Source organism: Hyperolius riggenbachi, chromosome 1, assembly GCF_040937935.1.
Source record: "Hyperolius riggenbachi isolate aHypRig1 chromosome 1, aHypRig1.pri, whole genome shotgun sequence".
Classification (NCBI taxonomy): Eukaryota; Metazoa; Chordata; class Amphibia; order Anura; family Hyperoliidae; genus Hyperolius; species Hyperolius riggenbachi.
Window position 1 is genome coordinate 95,943,616 of NC_090646.1, and position 27,715 is coordinate 95,971,330.

The following is a 27,715-nucleotide window of genomic DNA, read 5'->3' on the forward strand; positions in this document are numbered from 1 at the left end:
TCAGTTTAATATAATTTTGAAACTAAAGCCCTGAAAAGCACACGATTGAGACATTCATTTTGGGTTACACATGTGTGTTTTCTTTTGCTTCTTTTTTTATGAGCCTGGCTTAACCCACCCGCCTCTACTTTTTGGCTGGCAGCTTTTCTTTCTTTCTCCTGGATAATGGAATGTTCCCAGGAGAGCCTTTTATTGCCAGCTACCTCCTATGAGTAGAGCCTCTGTTGTGTTGCTGTTGTTCTCACCCTGTTGTTCTCTATATAAATAATACATGCTTAGTTGCTCCATTGCTGTTAGATCTCCTGCAGTTCCGTGAGTAAGTTGTTGTGTTCGGGATTTATTTCTGGTAATTTGGGAAATGGCTATGCTGAGCTGTAACAGAGTGGATCAGACTGAGAACTATATTGTTCCTAAAATAAGTCTGTAACATAACAAAATGCAAGACCAAGAACACAGCCAAAAGCCACACATATTACACAGGGGCAAAAAAATTAGAGGCAGCCCTTATTTGAAAACAAACTAGTATAACCGTGACATAGAGTGACGTAACATTTCAGAGTTGCCTATATAAGGAACGCTCAGCTCGGACAACATAATTATCATGGAAGTTAATTTCAAAATGACAAAAGATGTAAGGGACTTTGAATGAGGGATGATCGTCAGTACATAAAGAGCTGGTGCTAGTAGCTCTGAAACGATGACCAACAGTATATCGGGTGTTTAGACAGTGGCAGTTGAAAAAAAAAAACTTCAAGAGCTAAGGACTATGCTGGTCGCAAAAGGCTGGTGAATGAGAGGTGAGGCGAGTAGCACGCATAGTTCGAAGCAACAGAAGGGCAACAACACATTCTGCTACACAACTGACAGTTTTTCTCCAGTCGGAACCCAGTCAGACTACTGATAAGGAATTACAGCCATAAAATACTTTGCTCTAGGAAGCCCAGTTCTCTGCCAAGAGAGGGTAGAGTAAAAAAACAGTTCAATCGTTCATATATTTAAGCGCTCTGAAGGCCCGTACCCTCTACGCAAATGTTTAGATTATTTTTTGAGCAACGATTGATCGTTTCCGGGATCTCACAACGTGATGACAGGCGCGTGATTACTTGAACAATGTTTTTTGAGCAACGATTGATCGTTTCCGGGATCTCACAACGTGATGACAGGCGCGTGATTACTTGAACAATGTTTGCCGTCACGCAGCGATAACAACTGTCATGGCAGATCGGATCTTTAAGATCCCTTATGACATTCCTCAACGGTATCAGCATCTTGTTCAGTCCATGCCAAGAAGAATATCATCTGTGATCAGAACGAAGGGTGGACCTACTCGTTATAAGCGGGTGTCTCTAATTTTTAGGCCACTCAGTGTATTGCTCCTGTATGTGTCTGTCATGATTCCTGTACTGGATTTCTGGCATCTGGGAAGCCTTTGCAGGCTTGCTGACATTGTATAGAAAGGAACCTCAACTTTCCTGACTTTCAGTGGTAGTATTTTTCACAAAATCCTGTTCTTTTAGTTTAGAAAATTCCAAGCATAGTCGGGTGAGCTGTGATTGAGGTCTTCTTCCTCTTCTGCCTTCCCCAAAACCTTCCTCCACTACTCTGGTCTTCCCCCATCCATCTAATGTGAATACAGTAAAGCTATGACAGAGACACCCACATAGCAACATTTAAAATATGAGGGAATTATTGCACTTATCTCTCAAAAATGAGACGAATATATTGATTAGGAATATTATTGGCACGTACCAATGCGTTTTGCCGGGTCTGGCCCGCCTCATCAGGTATTGTGCCTTGAAGGGGTGTCATACAAAGTGTATACAATAAAACTTATCAAGACAAAACATAAACATACATAGATATATCATAAATCATATTTGCAATAGTCGTATCTTTAAAACGTATATGGTTTAATATAATTGCTATAATATAATATACAATTCAAAAAAGAAAACTAAATTAATTACCTTTAATTCACGTTTTCTAGATATTGCTATCTGGGCACCTCTGTCATAGCTGAACTGTAGACCCGAACATTTTAAACTTTGCAGTTGGTACCCCTTTTCTTCCCCTTTTCCTCAGACTACTGTCACCAACTTGCAAATTTGGAGTGTGACCTGGGTGGAGACGGGTTTTCTCAACAAACGTAAAATCTATGGCACGTGTCAAAATGGCCTGCAGAGCCATCAAACTTGGTCATCAAGTGGTTTCCCCACTTTGCCTTTCCTTTAGCTTGCTCTAGACCACCAGGGAAACTATATTGGAGGTGAAGCTCTTGATCACCAGGGAAGCTATATGGGTGAGGGGGAAAGCACTAGGAATCAGGAAACTGTATGGGGGGAGGGGGGGGTGTCACTAAATACCCGGGAACTGTTTCAGGGTGCAAAGAAACTGTTAAGGGACTGGAGGTGGTGGGGCCACTAGACACCAGGGAATTGTATAGGGGAGGGAGGGGCCACTAGACACCAGCAAACTTTATACTGGAGGGGGGTGGCCTCAAGACATTGAAGTTGAACCACTACTTGATCCCAATTTTATCACACTTTCTATTTGCGTTTGACACCCCTGGTCTATGAGGTTATGTGGATTAATTATCTGGTAGTGGCTGGATAGTTTAATGGTTAAGGGCTCTGCCTCTGACACAGTAGACCAGGCTTTGAAACTCGTCTCTTCCTGTTCAGTAAGCCAGCACCTGTTCAGTAAAGAGTCCTTGAGCTCAAGACTCCCTAAGGGCCTGTACACACTGCTGTGCTTGCGATGGGCTTTTAAAAACTTCAGTGTTTTTTAATCGCAAGGTCCTTTGAAAAATCATAAAAATTGTGAAGACTTGTACACACTGGTGCGATGCGTTTTTTCTATTCTCATGAAGGCTTTGCAATTTAAAAGTCGCATGCGATTTTAAAAATGCAGCACAAATGCAGCAGTGTGTACAGGCCCTAACACTGCTACTGCCCACTGAGCGCGCCCTATTATATTTGGAAATAAAGGATTTTTTCGGTTTTTTTGTTTTTTTCCTTACTCAGTGTACATTATTGATGGCTATAAGACCTTATTTGATACAGAATATGCAAAAATGTAATTGCCTTTGATTCAGTTTGTGACTAAAAAGAATACACAAGACAGGGGCCTCAACCCTAAAACTCTCTAAACTTTATTCTATTACTTATCATGGTTAAAGTGTTACCACATATGTTTCTTGTAGTTTCCCAAACTTTGTATGTTGGATTGAGTTTGTCCGTACCCATTTTTTTACGTGATGTAAGCTTTAAAGAAAATCTGTAACAAAAAAAACTCCCCTAGGGGGTACTCACCTCGGGTGGGGGGAAGCCTCCAGTTCCTATTGAGGCTTCCCCCGTTCTCCTCGGTCCCACGGTGGCGGCGAAAATCCTCCCGGAGCGGCGGCGATGTAAATTTTTACCTTTTGGCTCCAGCGCAGGTGCAGTATCCGCTCCTTCCCACTGAGATAGGCAGAAAATGCCGATCTCTGTCGGGCCGCTCTACTGCGCAGGCGCAAGTCTCCTGCGCCTGCGCAGTAGAGCGGACCCGACGGAGATCGGCTATTTCCTCTTATCTCCGTCAGAAGAGCCGCAACAGCGTCCCCGCTGGAGCCTGGAAAGGTAAATATTAAACAGGCTGTCGGGTCTGTCGGACCATTTTTCGGAGGGATGCAGCGAGACCCCTGTAGGACAGAGGAGGACGGGGGAAACCTCATTAGGATCCGGAGGCTTCCTGTAACGATCGGTGTAACACAGAGAGGATCTGATTATTGGTGATCTGCAGTATCACCAAAAATACAGATATATACCTGATTATTGATGATCTGCAGTATCACCGATAATCAGATATACTACTAACCTCTGGACACCTGAGAGATATGAGTGTTTGGTGCAACAGTAATACTTTGAGAACAATATCAGGAGGACAGGTACAAAGGCAGTAAGGAATACTGCTAGAGTATGAGTACCTTTCAGCAGCCTGAGAATCTCCCGCAGGGAGGAGTCAGACTGGGAGAGGAAGGACCAGAGCGTGAGTGACACCAATAGGAGGATGTCACTGACTGATCTGTGAACTATCTCTTAACTGAGGAGATAGCTCTCAAGATCGGACAAGCCAGGTCGGTAACACACGGACATACAAAGTACAAAGACAGGAGGCTGATTCGGTAAACCTAAGGCACGCAGGGTTTGGCGACAGAGTATCAGATATAGCTAAGTACCGAATCAGTGAACAGAAGAGTGGTCAGGAAAGCAGAAAGTCATAACAGATAATAAACAATGCCTAGTCTTGGGTGTGAGCTCCGTGATCATCAACACCCTGGAACTAGTCTGAAGTATAACAGAATGGTAACACAAGTCCCTAATCTTGGGTGTGAGGTCCTTGATCATCAACACCCTGGAACTAGTCTGAAGTATAAATGATAACACAAGTCCCTAATCTTGGGTGTGAGGTCCTTGATCATCAACACCCTGGAACTAGTCTGAAGTATAACAGAATGATAACACAAGTCCCTAATCTTGGGTGTGAGGTCCTTGATCATCAACACCCTGGAACTAGTCTGAAGTATAACAGAATGATAACACAGATTCTGACAATAAGGTCTGAGTGCTTCCACGTAGTGATTGCAACGGCAGACAACCAGCGAATGACCAGCACCCGGTATATATAGCCCAGCGCTCTCCAGCGCCTCCCCTAAGTGCTGGACCAATGGGAACTGGTTGAATCGTCAGCTGACCGGCTTGGTCAGCTGACTCCCTTCTGGCTGTCATAAAAGTTCTGCCTCTCGGCGCGCGCGTCCTTCTGAACCTGTGTGGACTATCAGTCCCAGCCACACCAGACACGTACCACCCGCCGCGCTGGACGCGGAACCAGCCGCACCGCTATCAGGGCATGCGGCGGTTTCTCCACGTTCAGCCATACTGGCAGACGTAGGCCTACGCGTGCAAACCGCCGCGTTGGATGCGGAATCAGCCGCCTTGTTCTGAGCACGCGGCGGCTTTTCCGCGTTTTCTTACACTTCCCCCTCCCAAGGTGAGTACCCCTCAGGGGACGTTTTTATTGTTACAGAGTCACTTTAAGACCAACCAAAACGTATTGTACAACTCGTCACGGTTAAAATGATACCACATGTGCCTCATTTAGTAACGAACTGGTGGTGCAGTCTCCACAAATACACTGGACGTTTATAAACATCCAGTTGTCATTCAGTGGTTAAATTACATTAAATTACATTATTTAGGATTTTCAAAAGCACAGCCCTATTAACCTTTTACTTGTGTGGGGCCCTGTGTGTGCCGTATGCATCTCCAGGGTAATGCATGTATTGTGCAACAAGTAAGGCAACTGCTTGCCTATTTCAACAGTAACACCCCCCCCCCCCCCCCCCCCACACACACACACACACACACACACACCATGTTCATATATAACCAAATCCCGATAAAGGTAAAACATTTCAGCCTCCTCTCCTTATTCTACAGGCTCGTGCTGAGCTGCTGCTACAGCGGGTGCACCAACTAAAGACCAGAGAGTATACACTGGGAGAATACTTGACTTCCTTACAGTTCCAGATGGTTAATAACAAGTCAAAGACTTTAGCGGCCCACTCGGCTCTTCTTCATCTGCACAGCCTCCTACTGGAAGAGGAAACCACTGTCGGGTACAACACGTCAGAGTATGAACAGCTTCTCAGCACATTGCCTCAGGTAAAGATCAGCCATGTTCATGTCTGACCTACATGAATTGTTAGTGATTGCCAAAATGTGGCTTAAGAGTTACTTCTCCAAACACTAATAGTGAAGAATGCAATTAAAATCCTGCCTCCCAACTCATTATTGACTATATAGTTATCCTACCTGCCTTTAATACAAAATAATGTTGTCAGTGTGAATGAATATCAGTGTGAATCACAAAGGCCTATCTCTCAAGTGATTTCCGTGGTGGCTGGGACCCTCACAATGTCACTAACCATAATATTTACATGCCACAGTGCGCGCAGGTGCACTAGCAGCTTCCCTCTCCGGCAGAAATAGCTGATCCCAATCGAGGCTGCTCTACTGCACAGGCTAAAACTAAGAGAACCCTTAGAGTATCCCATGAGGAGATAGACTAGTCCAGAAAGATGTTTACAAAGAAAGTAAATTATTATGCACTGTATTCTGAAGTAAATGAACATTTTATACCCATGCATGATCATGCTTTTTAACCACTTGAGGACCACAGTGCTACCCCCCCCCCCCCTAAAGACCAGGCTGTTTTTTGAGTAATTGGCCACTGCAGCTTTAAGGCCAAGCTGCAGGGCTGTGCAGCACAGCACACTAGTGATTTCCCCCTACCAACAGAGCTCTCTGTCGGTGGGGTCTGATGCCCCCCCCCCCCCCCCTTGTTCATTATTTTTATAAATATTTATGTTTGGTTTTTTTATGTCTTTTTTACTATTTATTTAATTATTATTATTTTGAAGAACCCCTCCCTCCCACCAGCCAGCCAATCAGCCAATCACTCTCTAATGTCCCAGGGGCCGCTCGGAGACTGAAGTCGGGGCGGAGCTTCTCCCCCCGAGCAGGAGATGCGCGCGCATTGAGCTCCACAACTTTCAAAGTTGCAGAGAGCTCTGTCTTCTAAAGCGTGTTATCTCAACTGTCAGACACTGTATTTTCTTTTTCTCTGCAGAGTAGAGTTCAAAAGTTCACCTGCCTGCTCTGTAAAATCATTTAGAATGCTGAGTAGTGTGTAAACTGCAAATATTAGACAATGATGCAATGTTATAAATATAACTATATAACTGAAAATAAAAATATGAGAATATTTTCTTTGCTACTAATGTTCCGTATTATCCGTACTACACAACCAGTTCATTATATCATAATAATTTTTTTGCGCCTCAGTGTCTGTAAGTGTTTTTAACAATAGTGGACCTGTAAATCAAACGTGTTGACCCTTACATCAAGCCTAAACTCAGATTATTTTAAATACAGTAATCCTAGTGAATTTCTAAGACTCTATACTTTATAGAGTATCGGGATTGCCTGTAACACTACAAAGGAGCAGCGAGTTTCCTTCTGCCGGTGTTATCTAACCTGTTACATATCGCTCCCATCTACCTCTATTGTTCTCCTGTCACCTTTCAGCATGTTCTGTTCTTCCACATAGCTGTCTTTATGTTCTGCTCCCACAAATGGAGCTATTCACAAGCGCTCTGACCGGGGTTATATAATGTGCAGCTTGGCTTTTTGTTAGAAGTTTGACAACTGCATAGATTTGTAATTTGATGGTAGAGAAATAACATTTCAATTTCGGCCTTCATATTGTTGTTTATAACAACAGTAGTTACCAGCCCAGAGATCCGCTGAATGCACGGGGTCACCAGTATACAGGCGGCACAGTGCTATAGAGTGTAGCGCAAATAATAATCAAAATAGTTGGAATAAAGGGCAGGCCAGTCTGTTTCTTCTCTGGTGGGAATACTACAGGGAGAGAGGGGTCCATAAAAGCCACGGTTGCTGCCTCTAGTTTGTTTTTTTTTCAACTTATTTATGTAACACCCTTCAAATGCATATCAAACTAAAATTTAGTAAAAAAAATTAGGTAAGCAAGCTATATTATCAGATATAGTGGTGTCGAAGTTGGAGCACTTTTTGGGTACCTGGAGTCAGACATCTCATAAACAGAGATATCGGTGTTGGAGTCAGATGATTTTGTACCCACTTCGGAGCCCCTGCAAGGCCTGTGAAGTCAGAGCAATTTTGGGTACCTGAAGTCGGAGTTGGTTGTTTCATAAACTGAGGAGCTAGAGTTGGAGTCGAATGATTTTTTTTTTTTTACTGACTTGATTCACAAAACTTGTCAATGAATAATCTTATTTTACTTAACAATTATTTATCCTTTAGGATTGATTCACTAACAGTTATTCATTTTGCCGTGCGCGCATAGCGCACAAAAATATTACCAGTACCCATATCAGCAGAGTGCTTATGTTGTGCAATTAGCGTGACCCTAGGTACATGGGTAATGCTAACAATATTGCTACCCATGCCTTACTGATTGCACAACACGCGGTACTCTGCTGGTGTAAGTACCGGTAATATTAACAGCTGTTAGTGAATCAACCTCTGCATCTGTCTTAACTCATGATGTAGCTCTCTTTATCAACTTTTTTTGTTTTTATCTCATCTGTTTATATCATGAATTAGCTCATCTGGTTTAACTCCTCTCTCTGGATCATGTTTTTTCTCTTTCCTTATCTATTAACAGTATCTCACGAGTTAGCTCTCCTTATAGTTGAGGCAAAAAATAAGTAAAGTGAGATAATTCAAGAGAAAAGCTTTGTGAATCAACATCATTGTATAATTCAGGACAACTTATTTTGAGTGTGATACTTGTTGCAGTAGGACCCAAATCATTAGCTGCTTTGCTTTAACACATTCACAGCTTCAAACAAAATTTTTAGTTTGAAAGCTGCTGCCCAACGTAATCCTCTGCCGGCATATCTTGTTTGGCTGCTTAGTGCAGGGCGGCAGGTAGCAATTATATTTACTTGTTCCGGACGGCTTCTTCTATTCCTCTACGCACGCTCTGACCTCCCGGCAGGTCTTCTGGGTCCCGATCACATCCGATCACGTGATATGACATGTGATCGGATTTACGAGGCCATGTCAGCGTAATGCTGGATACACACGGTGGGTTCCCGCACTCGATGCACCAATCGATTCCCGGCCGCTCGATTATTTCCGAACATTTCCGAGCACATTACGATGATTGTTAGGTCGATTGTCATGTAAAGTGTGCTAAATCGACCTAACGATCCATCGAAACGCGAATCGGACATGTCGGAAATAATCGAGCGGCCGGGAATCGAGCGGCGCATCGAGTGCGGGAACGCACCGTGTGTATCCAGCATTACAGTGCCACCTGGTGATGAAAAAGACTTTTCCATCACCCCTCTTCCATCACAAGGTGGGGCTGTAACGCTGACACGGTCTCCTGGATCCCGATCACATCATATAGTGGGATTAGTATTGAGAAGATATGTCGGGATTACATTACCCCTGCTTTGGAGGAAGAAGAAGCCGATCCAGCCGTCAGGAAAAGTATGTATGAAAGCTCCCTGCCGCCCTCTCTGCATACCCTGCCGAGCCTGCCAGGCTAGGGAAGGCACACATCCCCAGTGGCAGGAAAAATTCTGCCTGCTGCTTAAGGGTTAAGCTGAATCGTTTAGCAACTTGTAATTAAAATTAAGGGTGGTTCACACTTACTTTTGCACTTCTTTTACCACCAGTCGTGATGCTTGTCATTTAAGTGAATTGGCAGCGCCAGTACCATGGTTTCCCCGTGTAAACTGGGCCTAAGTCTTACTTTTAAGGCCTCTTACACACCAGAGGCTGAACTGTTTGCATTCAGGGCAGTTCAGCTTCCCATCTGCCAGCCACTGAGCACTTCCTGACTGCAAAGTAATGCAGCTGAATAGCTACATTTGTAACCCTATGGATCAGCACTTGACATGCAGTGAAGCAACTAGGCAGGAAAAACACGTCATGTCACGTCTAAGTGCAGCCACGTTGTGACTCAGTGCAGTGCCCGTGTCTGCACTGCCCATACTGAGCGCTAGCAAGCGCCTAGCCGGTGCATGGGAGCAGCTGGCAGGTGGGGAATTCACCACTCTCAACTTGCCATGTGAAAGAGGCCTAAATCTGCTCTCCTGCAGCGGCATAATTGTGATTCTCACATCTTCATTTAGGAAATCCAAGAAATGGATAAGAATTTGGAGACTTGGAGACAAAGGAAGACTACAGTCAGTAAACAGGCTCTGAACGAATCCCCGGTTACTATAGATGTACCATCTGACGAAGCGGTCCTGCCTGTTTCAGCAACGCTCAGGAAGGCGCTTAACAGGCGGAAACACTTAACAAGCCTACTTCAGGACCGGTGAGTCAGTATTATAATGGAGAAAGACCCATTAGTAACACATGATGTACACAAGGCTACAAAATGTGCCATGCGCAGGCATCACACGGCAAATTTACCAGTACTGACAGCAGGAGAGGAGTGCCTGTTACACAGTTAGCGCCACATGTGTGTTACCAGGATAACGCTCGTGTTGCTATTGTAATGGAGCCTAACGCAGCAAGTTACCCCTGGTAACTTTCCCCGGTGAAGCGGCACTGCTCTTGTGCCATTAATATCGGTAAATTTGCTGTGTGCATTGCGTATTTATCAGCCTTTTGTGCATCAGGCCTATAAAGTGCGAGTTTACTGTAAATAAAGTGATTATTGATGGCACAGAAGTGAATTATGGCTTTAGCAGCGCTTAGACAGTAATTACTATAAATACAGTGTAATTCAGCCGCCTGCAATAGCTTGCAGCGAAATTCCATCTTACCCGTAGTCCATGGTGGCCTGGAGGGGCAATAGTAATTTACACCGCCGGAACTTTTGCAGGAGCAGGGTGAGTCTTTTTTTTACTTTACCCTGCGACCAAATTTCCAGACGAATGAGATAATAACATGTAGCATCAAAAAGGTTGAAGACTGAATAAGATACTTTTTATGTGGACTAGCAAATGGTTTGTGATTATAATTTGTACATAGTGTCTTCCTTGGCATCACACAGACACCTAAACAGCACAATAGTGACTTGCAGCCCACTCAACTGTCTGTTCAAATGCCAACTGCTTCCCCTTAAAGGGAAACTCCGACCAAGAATTGAACTTTATCCCAATCAGTAACTGATAGCCCCTTTTACATGAGAAATCTATTCCTTTTCACAAACAGACCATCAGGGGGCGCTGTATGACTGATATTGTGGTGAAACCCCTCCCACAAAGAAATTCTGAGTACGTACTCTTGGCAGTTTCCTGTCTGTGAACCTTGCTGCATTGTGGGAAATAGCTGTTTACTGCTGTTTCCAACTGCCCAAAAAACATGCAGCAGCTACATCACTTGCCAACAGTAAAAATGGCACCATGTAATAAATGTCAGAATGTAAATCAGGGATTTAAAAGATTTTACAATGGGCAAACACTGACTAAATCATTTATACATAATTATTGTAAAAATGAAGCACTTTTTTATTACACTATTTTCACTGGAGTTCCTCTTTAAAATATGTATAATCCAGAAGAACTGTCATTTGTTTTGGAGCCACAGCAGGTCCGCTTTGTAAAGGTACAAGTACAAGACAATCTTGCTTGCTTGTCCCTTGACAAATGTGACCCTCCGTGTACCTGAAACAATTGCTGGTTCTTCCGAAAATTATGTTTTTTAAGGGATAAAAAGACTTGCGTATTTATAGTTGGTTGTGCCTACTGCAAGTTACTATTGAAGCGCTCAATAAGAAAACAATGCGTAAAGTTGCGCACTTGCAGAAGAGCTCATGAATCAGGTGGTGGATTTGTAATACTCTGATTTGCTGGTCACGACAATGGTCAGGTGGGGGATTTGTACTACTCTGATTTGCTGGTCACAACAATGGTCAGGTGGTGGATTTGTAATACTCTGATTTGCTGGTCACGACAATGGTCAAGTGGTGGATTTGTAATACTCTGATTTGCTGGTCACGAAAATGGTCAGGTGGTGGATTTGTAATACTCTGATTTGCTGGTCACGACAATGTGTCATTTCTGTTCCATGTGTTCATCTGAATCATGAAGTGACAGCAGCATACCAGAGCCTTTCAAATCTTGCACCTGCTCATACAGATCACATGCGTCTCCATACGTTCTGCTTCCTCTACACATGACCATGGCTCTCAACTGTATCTTTTTCAGAGGGACAGTCCCTCTTTGCGAATCAAATCCCTCTGTCCCCTTTTCTTCCTCATTTGTCCCTTTTTCAGGACTGATGGACAGATCTATATTACAATGTGTATTTTTCTACTGAAAAATGTTTTAAATTGACTCTAAAATGTATTCTCATCCATTAAATTGATATACCGGTATTTTTTACTCTTAAATGTTATTATGAAATAAAACGCATGATGATAGATAGGACCAGCGTGGTTTGAATGATAAAACGACATCAATGGCCTTTGAATTTTTTGTGATATGCATGACAAGGAGGTGTGGTTGGGGTGTGGTTAGAGGTGTGGCAGAGGCATGTCTTAAAGTGCCCCTCTTTCTTAACTCAAAAAGTTGGGAGGTATGCACATATCTATGGAACTCTAAGGGTTGTTTTCCACTGGGAGCCTAATTGCAATTGCGATCGCACTGTGATTCGACCGTGTTTCTTCCATTTTCCACTACATTGCAGAGCCGGACCGACACATAGGCTCACAAGGCTACAGCCTCGGGCGCTGGTCATTGGGCTCGCTGATGGGCGCAGGATCGGATTTTTCATTAGCTGTGTGTCTTCCCGGCGCCTGATTGTGTTGCCATGGTGTCGATAATGCCGGTCCCGGCGCCGCCCCCCACTCTCTCCATCTTCCGCTGGGCATTTTAAAATGAAAGCGTGCAGCTCATGTACTGTGGCTGACGCTTCCTGGTGGCTCTCGTGCGAGTCCCGCCTGCCCCCTTCTCTTGACTGTCGCTGGCTGGCTGTGGCTGCTGTCTGTCTATCATGAGCCCGCCCCGCCCCCTTCTCATAACGTCCCTCGCAGGCGTCTTTTGGCTGGGCTGGCTGCTACGTACTTGGTCTGGGCTGGCACCTGTGGCCATTGAAGTGAATGTGACGCTTTTACAGACAGTGAGTCGTTGACCCTGATTATGGACCGTGTCAGTGACTGCCTGGTTGGTTGGTTATTGCAAGCAAGCAGCATAGATAGTGTCTGTCACATGTGTATATAGGTGCAGAATAGTATGTTTGTGGATATAGTATATCATTCATTCTGCACCTATAAACATGTGGCAGATTATTATGCTGCCTGCCTTTAATTTAAATAAATGTAAAGTTTGGACTAAAAAATGAGTTTAACTTACCTGGGGCTTCTTGCAGCCCCCTGAAGTCCTCAGGTGCTGTGCCTACGATGTTGTTCCAAGTTCCTCTGGCCAGCAGCGGTGATCTCCGCTAAGCTGGCCGGCCACGTGCCCCCTCATCGTGGGCCTGGAGCGTTCTGTGCACCTGCGATACATGAAAATTGCTCATGCACAGAGTGCACACGGCTTGCAGTCGTGCTTGCACAGTAGCCACCGAGTGGCGGCAACCGGCCAGCTTTGTGGTGGTTGCTGCTGCTGGCCAGCGGGACTTGGGAGTGATGTGTGGTGGGCACAGGGGGGCTGCAAGAAGCCACAGGTAAGTTTAACTCATTATTTGTACCCCTGACCTTTTTGTAAATAACAGTCACAGCACCATGTTCCAGTTTAGCATCCCCCGTCTTCTGCTCTGCTCAGCCGTAATACAGAGCTCGCTGATGGGCAAGGAGGAAGTGTCAGTACTTGGGGGGGCGCACTTTGGGGGGAGGGGCGCACTTGGGCAGCTCAGCCTCTGTTGGTGGTGGACCTTGTCCCGGCCCTGCTACATTGATTCCGCCATGATCTTTGTCCGATCCATCGGTTACACAATGCGATAGCGGTGCATTTGCAATTTCCAATAGGTAAAAAAAGGCGGAAAAATATTTTGAAATGCCGAATCTCAAAGAAAATGCATAACGGCGTGATTGCTATGCAATTTTCCTGCCCTCCTTTACTTTGTATATGAGCTCAATTGTACATATAATGCAGCAGTCACGACAATTGTGATCGGAAAAATTGCATTGTAAACTCATCTCACTAATGGGAACATTGGAAGGCAGCACCATATCTTTGTATGGAGTCATGCGTTGCTGTGTGGTGCCTAGGTCAGTGCATACAGGGCCGGGCCGAGGCAGAGGCAAGAGAGGCTCCAGCCTCAGGGCGCAGTGTAGGAGGGGGCGCACAACTCATTCAGCTATCATTGCCCTATTGTGTTTGAAGCAGAGAGAAATAAGGAAGGGGATACATGGCAGTGACTGCAAGCCAGATAACTAGAGATTAAGATGTCGGAGGTGTTGGGGGCCCTGGGGAGACTCTTAGTCTAATAGCAATCAGTGTGTGACGGCTGGGGTGGGAGGGATGGAGGGGCGCACTTTGGTGTCTCAGCCTTGGGTGCTGGAGGACCTTGTCCCGGCTCTGAGTGCATACATGTAAAAATGGCACTGGCAAATTCAGGCGCAGGATGAAGCCGAAAAATGGCTCACCCTGCTCCTGCAAAAGTCCCGGTGGTGTTAATTACTATTCCCCCCTCCAGGCCGCCATGGACACCAGGGAAAGACTTAATTCAGCTGCCGGCTGTTGCTGGCGGACGAATTGCACTTTTTAAAAAGTAATTTGGGCTCCGTCTTTTGCCGCCGCCCAAATTAGCTTCCGAGTGCCGCTATAGCGGTAATTCCTATTTCAGCCTATGGTTGGCGCACCTATTTGTTCTGCTTCGTAGATCAGCACCCTTGTGACATTATTATTGAATATTGAGATGTGAGCTGGTGCTGTCTCCTGATGCCAGCTCCCTGCACAGATTGAGGACAGGAAATGATGTATGAAATCAACAGCTACAAAAACCTCTATGGGGATTTAACCCTAGCTGGGGAACGGCTGGAGTAAATGTAGTGCATCCTTCCATACCGCACAGCATGATCAGATTGCTCCTACAGGGTCACATGGTATGCCTCAGTGCCAGAATGAACACTTAAAGCTTCCAGACAGTGAGAGCTGGGCCATGTGCTTCAGGAAATACTGCAAGCTTGTGCATCCGTACACAAAGTATGGCCAGATGTGGCAGGGGGTGCTCAGCAGTCAGGCTCTACTTATATCTGTATGATTTGTTCGGAAACCCCTTGTTAAATGCTGGAAATTCCTTATACTTAGCTGGCCTTACATTTACATTTGATCTGTGATAGATCTGCTAAATGATCACTATCTCCCTGATATCTAATGCCTCGTACACACCATGCAATTTCCTGTCAGATGGATGGGTCAAATCGATTATTTCCAACAGGTCTGATATGATTTCCGATTGTTTTTCCATTCGGTTCTATACAAAATCGATTGGAAAAATGATCGGAAATCAGATTGGACCTGTCAGAAATAATTGATTTGACCCATCAATCTGACTGAAAATTGTGGGCAGCACGGTGGTGTAGTGGTTACCACTCTCGCCTTGCAGTACTGGGTCTCTGGTTCAAATCCCAGCCAGGTCAACATCTGCAAGGAGTTTGTATGTTCTCCCCATGTCTGTGTGGGTTTCCTCCGGGTACTCTGATATCCTCCCACATCCCAAAAACATACAGATTGTAAGTTAATTGGTCTCCCCCTAATTTGGCCTTAGACTATGTTATGATACATACACTACACAATACATACATAGGCATATGACTATGGTAGGGACTAGATTGTGAGCCCCTCTGAGGGACAGTTAGTGACAAGACACTATACTCTGTACAGCACTGCGTTATATGTCGGCTCTATATAAATACTCAAATAAATAAATAAAAATGGTTTGTACCAGGCACTATATATCCTGATCTATGTTGTTTACCTGGTCTAGCACCTTATACCAGCAGAGGCGTATCTACAGGGGTGCAGGTATGGCATGTGCCATTTACTAGGGGCACTTCTCCGTAGCATCCCTGGTGTTCTCCATACAGATCCTATCCTACAGTATATCTACGTCCTCTGTGACTTCATCCAAGCCACGAGGACATAAATTTATGTCCTGTAGCTGAAGCAGTGCTGTGTTTGATTGGGCTTGCTCCTGTGCAAAACCTCTGGCAGTATCTGCTGCAGCACTAATTGGTGAAAGCAAATATATTGGTGAAATTGAGAAATAATGAGTTTTTTCCTATTTGTTTTCCTCTTTTCCTATTAAAATGCATAGAAAACAAAATAGTTTGAGGGGAAAAATGCCATACAATGAAAGCCTAGTTAGTCTTGAAAAAAAAAGATATATATTTTATTTAGGTGTCATAAGTAGGAATAAAGTTATTGCTGATTAAATAGAGACATAGATAAAATGTCCAAACTGCTCTGGTCGATAAGGGGAAACAAGATCTGGATGCGAAGTGGTTAAAGTGGACCTGAACTCTTGCACAGGATAGAAGGAAAACATAGAGAAATGCACCCTGTATGTATTTAGAGAGTTTAGCCTGTTTAATTCCCTCTCATCGGTGACTAATCACTAGTTGTAATTTGATCTCTCAGATGTGTCAGCTGGCTGCCTTGGCAGAGTAGCTAATTTGTAAACAGAGGATGTTAACCATATCTCTGCTCCCATGAAAGCAGGAAGTAGACAAGCTGCTTTTGTATCCGCTGTAACAAAGAAATGTTTTTCTTTAAAGGTTATTATGCTGATGTTTATCTTTTAGAGCAGAGAGGAAATTCTGAGTTCAGATCCGCTTTAATACGGATGTTCATGGAGTTTGTTGTTCCGAAATCTGTCCTCACCTATAGTGCATATTGAACCCAGGCGGATATGGACCAGAAAGCTTTGTTCACATACATAGTAGATGTGAGTGTCAGAAAATCTCATCCTGATTCTGCCTGCGGTCATGCTGGGAAATCCACAAAAACAGCGGTCTGGTGTAAGCTGAGAATGGGCTAGAGATCCATTAGAGACATCTTTAGTCTACATGCGAGGAAACAGAGATGGTTATAGTTCCTGGGGTTTAGACTCTTAGCTGACAGTTCCATCAAATCTGCACTTACACGCTTCCACTTGTGGACATTTTTAGAAGCATTAAAAGCATCTTCTTGATCGGTCTGTCAGTGTGTGTTCCCCCAGGGATCGTCCTCACATACTTCATTGTACGCTGCAACGTACAGACAGATGAGCAGAGGTCACATATGCTACAGGGGATCGCATTTACTTATTTATGGTTCTTTTTAGAATGCAGAGAGAAGAGATGGAGTGTGCAATGGCTGAAGAGCAAGAGGAGAGAGCCCAGATGTGTAACATGCAAAGGCTGCATGAGCAGGTAATGGATCAGTGTGATTATATGACGAGGGACAGGAAAGGCAAAAAGTGCAATATTTTAGATGAATTGGTCCTGAAGAGAAAAATGCAAGAGGAAATAGATTCACTTTAAACTAATAACAGGACAGAAGTCCACTGTTTACACAAATCCCACATTTCCACTTAGAAGGGAACCCAGGATTGCTAGAGTTCACCCTCGCTTGCTGTGGTCTATAGAGGTTGCTGGGGGGAGGAAAACTCTCTATTATCTTTATTAAAGGAACACTTTCGATCAACATGTTTTTTTTTCAATTGAGATTGGAATTGTTTGGGAAGTGCTTTTAAGTCCTGGTATATAAATTTGAATTCTTATCTCTTTGTTTGCGGTTATCAAGTTCCTTTCACACTTCAGTGGCAGAGTGAACCATGAGGAGAGGGGGAATTCCTTCACACTTCATCTGTTAACCCTGTGTGTGTGAGAAAGCTCTCAGCCGCTGCCTGTGTCTGCAGAAAGCAGAGGAAATGTAACTTATGTGCAACATAAACATTTGTATGTGAAACCTGACACCTGATAGGCTTTTCAAATAACTCTGCTTCAATATTACACTGTTCTTAGCATGCCAGACTGCAGAGATTTACCTCTGCAAATGAAACATTCCAAATGTAGCTAAAATCCACACACAATGAATTAAAGCTTTTGCCTCTGATATTTAACATGAAAAGTAGGAAAATGTTTATACAGCTACTTTGACATTATTTGTACATTGTCATTTTAGAACACTTGGTTTGATAGTGTTCCTTTAACAAACAGTCCATGTGCTGTGTCTAAGCAGTAGCCTCTAGTGGATGGAGGGAACAGGAGCTGATTCATTTTTAAGGCTGCTAGCTACTTTACACCTGATCCTCTTGCTAGATTTATGTTATTTTACTTCTAATTTTAAAAACCTCTATTGGTAGTAAAGGGAATCTGAAGGAAAATTTTAAAACAAGAAACAGATACTTAACTAAGGAGAGGGAAGGCTCTAGGTCCTATAGAGCCTTTCTGTTCTCCTCCCGATGTCCTCTACCCCCACAGGCTCCCCCATTAGCAGTCTACCACCCATGGGTCGTAGACTGCTCTCTTTCCCTTCGGTGGAGATTGGCAGTCTTCGGAATCACTCAGGCTTCCGAACACGGACTGCTCCATGCTACGCACGTGCGAGCACCCTCACTGGCGCGTGCACAGTACAGAGCCGCCCGTCTTTGAAAGCCCAAGTGCTTCTGAAGACTGCCAAAGTCTCCCGCGGCAGGAGATTTTAAGCGAGAAGCCTGCTGTGGATGGAAGAGAACGAGTAGACTCTGTAGGACCCAGAGCCTTCCCGCTCTATTTTTTCCTTTAAGTTTCCCTTCAGATTCACTTTAATGAAGCACAACATTTTTTTGTATAAAATACTGGTAGCTAATGAAGTTATTTTGTTTGTTGTATTTCGTGGTTAGCAACTTGATCCCGTTATGACAGTCGTTCAAAGCGAAGAATCGTGGTTCGTCGTCTGTCTTTATACTAAGTTTTGTTATACAATGATAATGCGATGTTGCGTGAAGCAATCATACTTGGGGCAAAATCGTTTTAAAAAACTGTGGCTATGGACCTTTATGCCTGTGAGGACAGAAGCATAGCTGCAGGCAAGTACAGCTACAAAATGAAGAGTTCATATCCAAAGGTGATACTTGTAACCTCACACTAATCAATTTGATTGCTTTGAGGATGATCCATGTTCCATTCTTGGTCTAGTTGGGCATTAAGTACAGAACATGAGACACATGTAAACTAGGCTGTAACTAGTCCTCAGTCTGCTGTTTATTCTCCATTCTCTCGCTGTTCACTCTTGTCACCCAGACTAACAAGTGATGGTTAATGCTATGTGACAGCAAGTGCTTGACACGGTGCCATTAACTTTCCCCAGGACATCCGATTGGCAGCTTATCTGGCTAAACGATCCCTGGTACCAGAGGGCATGCTTCAGCGAGTGCTCAGCCTATTGCTTCCTGCAAGCTCGGAGAGCGAGATCTCTTCCCTACTCCAGTCGCTGGGCCATAAATATTCAGACAGAGTTACAGAAACTGTCAGCAACGATGATGGGGCTGACAGCTGCAGGAAGAGGTAAGTGCATGTTAATTTCAGCCAGCAGAATCCAGGAGCTGCTGATTGTTTCAGGGGTGAAAAATCCTTGGGCTGATAACACAATGTCAACACTCCTGCAGGATCTCTAACGAGAAACAATAATGGTCTGCCCGCTCTTTCCTCTGAGCATCAACTTTGAATTACCCTTTTAACAGAGTGGGATTCACCTGGGACCGCCGCGTGCCATTGAAGTGCATTACCAGCTCTGTACATCAGCTGTGTTCAGACTCACAGGAAAACCTGATAACATGACAGACTGCTGCCTGAAAACTGGGAGAAATGAAGTGTGTGCGCGTAGATAAAATCAGGTTTCTGTACTGCAAACCAGGCTGGTTGGTAGAATTAAAGTCCAGCTTTTAGGAAGAAATGTTCTGCTAGTCCCTTGTGAGCACTTAGTGGCAGCACTTGTGTTATCTGTGCATCTATTATCTGTCTATTAGCATAATTCAGTTCCTCGCCAGAGTATGTACGTGCAAAAAGGGTGCCCAGTAATAGCCGATGGTAGAATATCGGAAATGTTACCGATGTTCTACTATTTTGCAGTGATAATTCTGATGGTAAAATATCAGTAAATGTTACTGATATTTTACTGCAGCTAAACCTAACCCTATTCTCACAGTGACCCCTCCTTCTACTGACCCTAACCACCACCCCCATGACCAATACCTAACCTTAATCACCAGCCCTCCACCACCACAATGTCTAACCTTAACCACTCTGCGACCGCCTAACACCGATCGGCGCCCGCTCAGTGGTAGCCCCAGGACCGCCAAAACGCCGAAAACCGTCAAGAGCAGCAGGTGGTTGCGCGATCGCCCCCCTCAGAGGCGCAGAGCTCCGTGATCAGTGTGCCAGCCCGCGATCGTGGCTGGCAGCTGTTATTTACTTGTACGGTGCTGCGGTCTCCTGCAGCGCTGTACGGGGGACAGCTCTGTCACTAAGCTCACAGAACGATCACAGAACATCACAGATTGGCTCACAGAACGATCCCTCTCATAGGCTGATGCCTATGAAATGAGATCATAAGGATTGGCTCTTTGGGGGAGGGAGGGAATAATTCAAAGACAATAAACCAATGTTTTAATAATTTAATAAAAACATTAATTACAATAAAAACTGCTGCAGCAATCAGATGCCACTAACTGAAAGCTCTGTTGGTGGCAAAAAAAGGAGGGCAGATTAATTTGTGTACTCAATTGTAGAAAGCAGCGAGCTTTTAAAGCTGCAGAGCACTGAATTGTAAAAAGTCACCTGGTCACTAGGGGGGAGTAAGCCTGTGGTCCTTAAGTGGTGAAAAGACCCGCATGACGCCTAACCTTAAAAGTCAGATTTTTACTGCCTACTGAAAGTAGCAGTGACATAGGAAGAAGTCGTTTGTAGCGCATTTTACTCTGGGACAAATGTGCATCATATATGTATGCAGACACGTGTTTTAAATTATATAATTTTGGGTGGTAGTCCTTTAAGCATCCCCCAACCATACATACTCTACATTGTCTTTATACAAACCATGGATAAGTGTCATCTAGCTATGCTGACAACATAGGTAACAGCAATTCATTTTTCTTCAGACAGTCACCCTTCACACACACACAAAATCGATATGGTTGGATAGTGCTACATTTGTGCACATTTGTGCTGCAAAAACGCTGTTCTGTCTTTAATAGTTTCCAAAATATATTCATGTTTTTGTAAAGGGCAAAAGTTCACCTGGATGTGCACTAAGGGGGTGGGGTGAGTAAACGTTTGACTTTTATAAAAACTTTACCATCTCAAAAACTATAGGACGATGATTTTTGCAGCAACCAACTGGCTTCACATCTATTTGCCGTTTTTTTTTTTTTTTTTTTGGGGGGGGGGGGGGGGGTGATGACATCATCTGGGGAGCAAAATGCTATTATCTTCAAAACAAAGGCAGCTCAAAACTTTATGCTTGTGGTGCAAACAGCACTAACCAAACATGATAGAATTTTTATTTGTGCTGATTGTATAAGGGCAACTTCACTGAGCCCAGTTTTTGCAGCGGGATGAATAGAACAGTATGATAAAGTAATCTTGTATTATTCATGAAAATGTTTTATAAAAATATATATACTGACAGTGAAACGGCACCTCTGCTTAGCATGTGTGGTTGCGGCTGTCTGACTTTACGTTTCAATGTTCTTCTCTAGGAGACCAGAGCAGTGGACAGCCATGGAGAAGCGTCTCAGGGAAAGGTTGACCAGCTCAGAGGAAGAGAAAAATGTGCTTTCCCCCAGAAAAAAGAGAAGGTCAGAACTGAATACATTTACCATCCGTGCAGCGCAGGCAGCAATGCCAGTAGTGCTGTACAGCTTTATAATCATACAGCTCCTCTTTAGTATAATGGTTTGCCTACTTTCTAGATGCAGCAGATGTCAGGTAATGGCAGGTTATTATCTTTGTCAATAGACCGGTTTTGTCTGAGATATGTGTTTTTTTCCAAAGTACGCACAGCATTATAGAGATCCAAAGAAAACATTGTGCTCTCCTCACGAATACAGAAAAATAGGACAATTTTTTTCTTTTTCTTTTTTTTACGCAATGATCCAGCAGAAATACCACGTACATACTGACTACCATACCCCTCACAGGAAACTATAGTGATAATAAAGTGCAAAGATTATTTTTATTATTTAGTATTTATATAGCACCGACATATTCTGCAGCGCTGTACAAAGTATATTGTCTTGTCACTAACTGTCCCTCAGAGGAGCTCACAATGTAATCCCTCCCATAGTCATATGTCTGTCATAGTCTAGGGCCAATCTAGAGGGAAGCCAATTAACTTATCTGCATGTTTTGTAGATAAAGCCCTGGCTAGGATATGACCTGGGGACCAAGCTCTGCAAGGCGAGAGTGCTATCCACTAAGCAACCTGCCACCCATTGAGATCTCTGTTTACTTATATTTCAACTTTTTACCCAGCTCGCTCTGCTTCATAGAGAACATTGAATCAATTATATCCCCCATTAGCTTTCAAAAGGGGCTACCAGTCTAATGCTGGGTACACACGTTGCAATTTCCCGCTCGATCCGCGGGATCGATCGATTATTTCCGACATGTTCAATCAGGTTTCGATCGATACAGCCGTCAATTTTGCATGTTAAGTATGCAAACTCAACGGCTGTATCGATCGAAACCCGATCGAATATGTCGGAAATAATCGAATCGATCCTGCGGATCGAGCGGGAAATCACAACGTGTGTACCCAGCGTAATGCTCCAACTGCACACAAGGGTGTTGGGTGAAATAGTTTAAAGGACACCCGAGGCGAAAATAAACTAATGAAATAAACGATTCTATCTATCTTCCTTCTCCTTAAAAATGACTTTTTAAGATTTTCCACAGCTTTATTTTATGTTTAAATCTACTTTTCAAAGTTTTAACTGTTTTATTGTTTTTGCTCAATGACACATTCATTGAAGTATGGCAGAGCTAAAATCTATGAACTATTGGCCCTTTTTATCTCTTTCCTGCTCTCAGAAGCCATGTTCTGCTAGGAAAGTGTTTTATAGTTGGAATTTCTTATCAGTGAGGGTCACACTGTACTTCCTGTCAGGACACTTGCCATACATACCTGAGTTTTAACTCTTTCTAGCAGAGAAAGAAAAAAAGGAGCACAGCATAGTTATTTGTCTGCTATGCTACATACCCATGTCTATTCATCATGTCACATGTCACCTTGGGTATCCTTTAAAGTGAAGCTAAACTGAGAAGGATATGTTTTTTTTTTCTTTTTAAATAATACCAGTTGCCTGACTATCATGCTGATCCTGTGTCTCTAACAGTTTTAGCCACAGCCCCTGAACACGCATGCAGATCAGGTGATCTGACTGATGTCAGACTGGATTAGCAGTATGCTTGTTTAAGTTGTATGATTCAGCCACTACTGCAGCCAAAGAGAACAACAGGACTGCCAGGCAACTGGTATTGTTTAAAAGGAAACATCCACATCCCTCTCAGTTTAAGTGCACTTAAAATTCTGAGTGTATTTTTGCAGATGAGACGGGGAAAATCCAAGAAAAGTTCTTGTATATACCGTAATATATAATCAGGTAGGTGCTATTCCTACAGTATGTCTAAAGTTAAATACACAATAATACCATACATGTTTCATCCCAAGATGGGGCTTTGTCAGGGTTGTAAGGAAAGTGCAAACATGATCAGTGCAAACAATACAAACACAATCCGTACAGTATCATACTGTTCCAATATTTTTATTGAAATTTTAATTTTAAAGATGCAAATACACAATATAAAATACAGTATAAGCTGCAAACAGTGTATACAATTTAGATACTCTATGTATCGTAAAACAAAGCTAATTATCTTATATCATGACATGTATACTACTGTCAATATCGGTGCCTGAATTAGCATAGAATGTAATAATATATGACTAGAGATCCATATTTATATTTTTATCAACATCAATATAATAAAAAAAAACTGTTTAAAAAAAGAGAAAAAAGAAAGGAAAAGAAAAAAAAACAAAAAATAAAAATGAAGCCTTCTTCTACAATAACCTACTCCATCTGCAACCCCCACTGACCCCACCCTCACTAACTTCCTCCTTAACCCATCAACTGCTGCCATGTATCCTAAATGTTTGGACCAGTACAATAGAGTAACCAAGCAGCTCGGGGTGACACAAAACCGCTAAGGAAGTATAGGGGACTAAAAGAGGCCCGAAGGCTTTTCTACTACTCATGATTATGACCCACCCCATATAAAGTTCATTAATTATGCTGAGTAAGACCTAGAGTTCTGGTCCAGCCCAAAGTCTCTCTACCTTATCTAAATACCAAAATGGCCGTAGTGGAGCACAAATACCAGTGCCCTGTCTTCTCCTGTGCCATCTGAATCATATGCTTCAGGTGGCTTCATGATAGGTTCGGCCCTGAGAACTGCTGATGTGTAGCACAGATTTAGCTTTAAAGAGAATCATTCCCCATCTGGCATTTGTCATAATCGGAATCTTCATGTTTTTCCTCACAAGAATGGATCTCTAAGCTGTCATTTACTTGCCACAGCTTTTTGAACTTCAGCTCTGTGTGAGGCTTGAAGGACCCCTGCAGAGGCTGTCTATTTTTCTGCCCATTTCTTCTTTTTTTTTTTGTTTTCTGTTCTGTTGTTTATAATGGTCACATACCAAAATCTTTTTTTTTTTTTTTTTATTACATTCCTGTCAAGCTACTTTCATATGTGGCAGTTTTATGAGTCTTTTTATCATTTACAACCTCAAACAGTTGTAAATCTTTCCACAGGATACCATTACTGTTTTATTTGTCAATATGGCAGGGAGTGTAAATGTTCCACAGATTTGTCGGCATGCCAACGGTCACTGTTAGAACAATTTAAGAATGAGCATTCTGTTTCTTACCAAATGCCCATTTGCAAATCAGTTTTTTTAGTAAACGTGTCAGGAAAGAAACATGGCTGCCACTGTTGCTGGTAAGCACTAAATGCCTGGCTGTGATGCTGATCTCCTTGTCTTCTTATACTTTTTGATTCTGAGACCTGCAAGTATGTACAGTAGGATGATGTTAGAACATCAAATCGTCATAAGACTCGGCTGACTTTGTACACATGTTAAATGGTTCTAGTGTGTGTACAGCATCCACAATGCACCAGCAAGAGACCCAGAGGGGTGAGCACATTATTCTCATTCTTAACCCTCCCACTGGAAGCCGCTCCATTGTGTGCTGCTAGATGGCTGTTCATCACTCGCGTCATAGAGACCACCAGATTATGGTTAACAAGGACAGCACAGTGGCGTAGTGGTTAGTACATTTGCCTTGCAGCGCTGGGTCCCCGGTTCGAATCGCAACCAGGGCACTATCTGCACAGAGATGTACTGTATGTTCTCCCCATGTCTGTGTGAGTCTCCTCCAGGCACTCCAGTTTCCTCCCAAATCCCAAATACATACAGATAAGTTAATTGGCTTCTCCCTAAATTGGCTCTAGACTGTGATACATACATTACACTATACATACATAGACACAAATAGGAGGGATTCGATTGTGAGCCCCTGTGGGGTACAGTAAAGTGACAAGACAATACATTCTGTACAGCGCTGTGGAACATGTCGGCGCTATATAAATACTAAATAATAACAAGGAACTGTAGAAAGAAAACTTTATTTATAAAATAGTGTTTCCCCGTTGTAAAATATTTCCTCACTCTGATTTACATCGAGAAATTTATCACAGGTGGTGGCGTCTTTATTGCTGTCAGCTGATCTCTCCGGAATATTCCTTTACTGACAGTTCCAAAGCCAGAGGAATCTATGACTGGGCTCCCAGCGGGGGAGAATTCCACACAGCTAAACCGCCTAGGCTGAACATCACTGGGATGGTGGAGTTACATATTAATATACAGCAATATATAGATATAGGAAGTGTTTCTCATGCTGAAACCAGGAAAATTACCATAAGAGTGGGTATCCTGAATAATTCGCTGAATTCTACTACATGTCACTACAGTGCCTCTTTAAAGAGGACCTCCAGGCTGATATACAAAAACTTGCAGCCTTGCTGTAAGAACCAGTTATATTTACCTGCAGTGTGAAGTCCTGTGAACTGTCCTGAAGACCCCGCATCACTCCATTTCCAGCTCCTGGCCCCGCCTTTCCTTTTTTCTCTGAGGCTTGCAAGGCTGCAAGTTTTTGTATATCGGCCTGGAGGTCCTCTTGAAGTAAGACTCACTGGTACAGTCTAGACTCTCATTAATGTGTTAAATTATGGTACACACCGCATTGAACTATCATCAGCACAGTTATCAGGTAAAACAGAGTTTACTCACATGTCCAATCAGTCCCACTCTGCCTCCTCCCAACTGCTTGGCACTGTCTACAGGGAATCAATAGTGTGAAACTTAGCTGACCGTATGTTTCCTCCTGGGACTACTAGTAGTAGTGAAAGTTGTCTTGTCTCACTAATGGCCACAGTACTTGGGTGCTCAGCTAATACTGGAGGATGATACCTCCCACCACAACCAGTCTACAAAAAATTGGCACTGCCTTTGACATAGTTTATTTCAAGACAACATTAGCTTCTTGGTTGTTGTCTTGAAATAAACTATAACTTCAATGGAAGTGCCAGACCGTTTTTAGTCAATTGATCGGGCTACTGTCATCATGCTCTGTGATAGAAAGTTTTGAGTGCTCAAAGGTTTTGAGCTGTTCCCAATACCCTGTGGGGGAGCGGCGAGAGTGACAGTACAGAGGTAAACACAGCCCGCTGCGTGTCGACAGCGCGGCTTTGATTTATGGGGAACAGCAGAGCGCAGGGGAAATTTGGGGGGGTTGAGATAGCAACAGAGGCTGGGCAGTATCGGCAGACCCAGCCTCTGTGTACAGATATTCTTAGAACCCCACCTCAAGTTCTCGTTCAGTTGGATTGTTTTATTTACTCAAGTTTAAGTCTACCCAGCAAGGTTAATTATTATTATTATATTTAGTATTTACATAGCACAATCTTTGCAGCGCTGTGGCAGTAAAGGATACGTCCGAGGAAATCTCTCAGATTTTCAAGAAGGTAAGGGGGTCAGGGTGATTTAGTGACATCATCACACTCTAAGCTGGTCCATGAGCCTAGAAGGGGTGGTGGGAGACTTTACTTGAAGCACATAAATACCCTAAAAAGAACAAGAGTAGATAGAATCACTGTGACAAGCTGTTTCTAGCCCTAATACCCTAATAAACTCCCCCCCCCCCCCCCCCCCTTCCCCGTGATCCTGGTGATAGATGCTTTTTATAATACAGGTAGGTAATACCACTGCTTGAAAGATACCTTTTTTCCCACCGAGATTCAGTTTAATGCTGTTGGGTGTTTGGTACATCCAAGACAACCGGTATGCTGGCTTCTAGAGATGCCAGTCTCTATACTCTGAACAGTGGAATCTAATACACTGTTGCCATTTCCTATAAGGGGCATCCAGTTATTTGCTGGGAGTAGGAGAGCCTGTCCTCTCCCTAGTGTGCCTGAATGTAGGCTGTAATTGCCTTTTGGCTTGATATTCCTTCCATAGACTACGTTTGTCCTTGAATACAGCAGTCTTTCATAGGATCTTCTAATTTGCATTTTCCTCAAGCTCATTCTTGTCAGGGTTACTGCATATTTCCCTATTAAAAGATTTAATAAGTTCCCAGCTCAGTCGTTTTAATAAAATGCTTTGTCTGGACAGTTTTAACTGCTCACATTTTTTTTATTTATTCTGAGGCTAGCACGGTTTTTCATTATGTAGCGCTGTCAGTCTGTTTTGTTCAGCTTGCCACTCCTGTCTTAAAGAGAACCCGAGGTGTGTTTAAAGGAAAACTTAAGTCAACTGTAAAAAATGAGATTTACTCACCTGGGGCTTCCCTCAGCCCCCAGCAGCCGATCGGTGCCCTCGCAGCCCCGCTCTGACGCTCCAGGACCCGCCGGCGAGCACTTCCGGTTTGGCCATCACCGGCCGACAGGCATGGGAACGCGAGTGATTGTTCGCATTCCCAGCCTGTATATCGCCCCCTATGCTGCTATTGCGGCCAGCTGGTCGCAATAGCAGCATAGGGGGCGATATACAGGCTGGGAACGCGAACAATCACTCGCGTTCCCATGCCTGTCGGCCGGTGATGGCCAAACCGGAAGTGCTCGCCGGCGG

The 27,715-nt window shown here is 43.6% G+C and overlaps 1 protein-coding gene across 2 annotated transcripts in view; it reads left to right on the forward strand.

Annotated features, from left to right (window-relative positions):
* EVC2 (EvC ciliary complex subunit 2) overlaps nt 1-27,715 on the forward strand; it is a 167,990-nt gene that overhangs the window by 129,046 nt on the left and 11,229 nt on the right. For both annotated transcript variants that reach the window (XM_068277224.1, XM_068277233.1), the window contains exons 17-21: nt 5,478-5,702; nt 9,734-9,921; nt 16,824-16,911; nt 18,833-19,029; nt 21,222-21,320. In XM_068277224.1, coding sequence (XP_068133325.1) covers nt 5,478-5,702; nt 9,734-9,921; nt 16,824-16,911; nt 18,833-19,029; nt 21,222-21,320 — 797 coding nt within the window. The remainder of the gene's footprint in view (nt 1-5,477; nt 5,703-9,733; nt 9,922-16,823; nt 16,912-18,832; nt 19,030-21,221; nt 21,321-27,715) is intronic.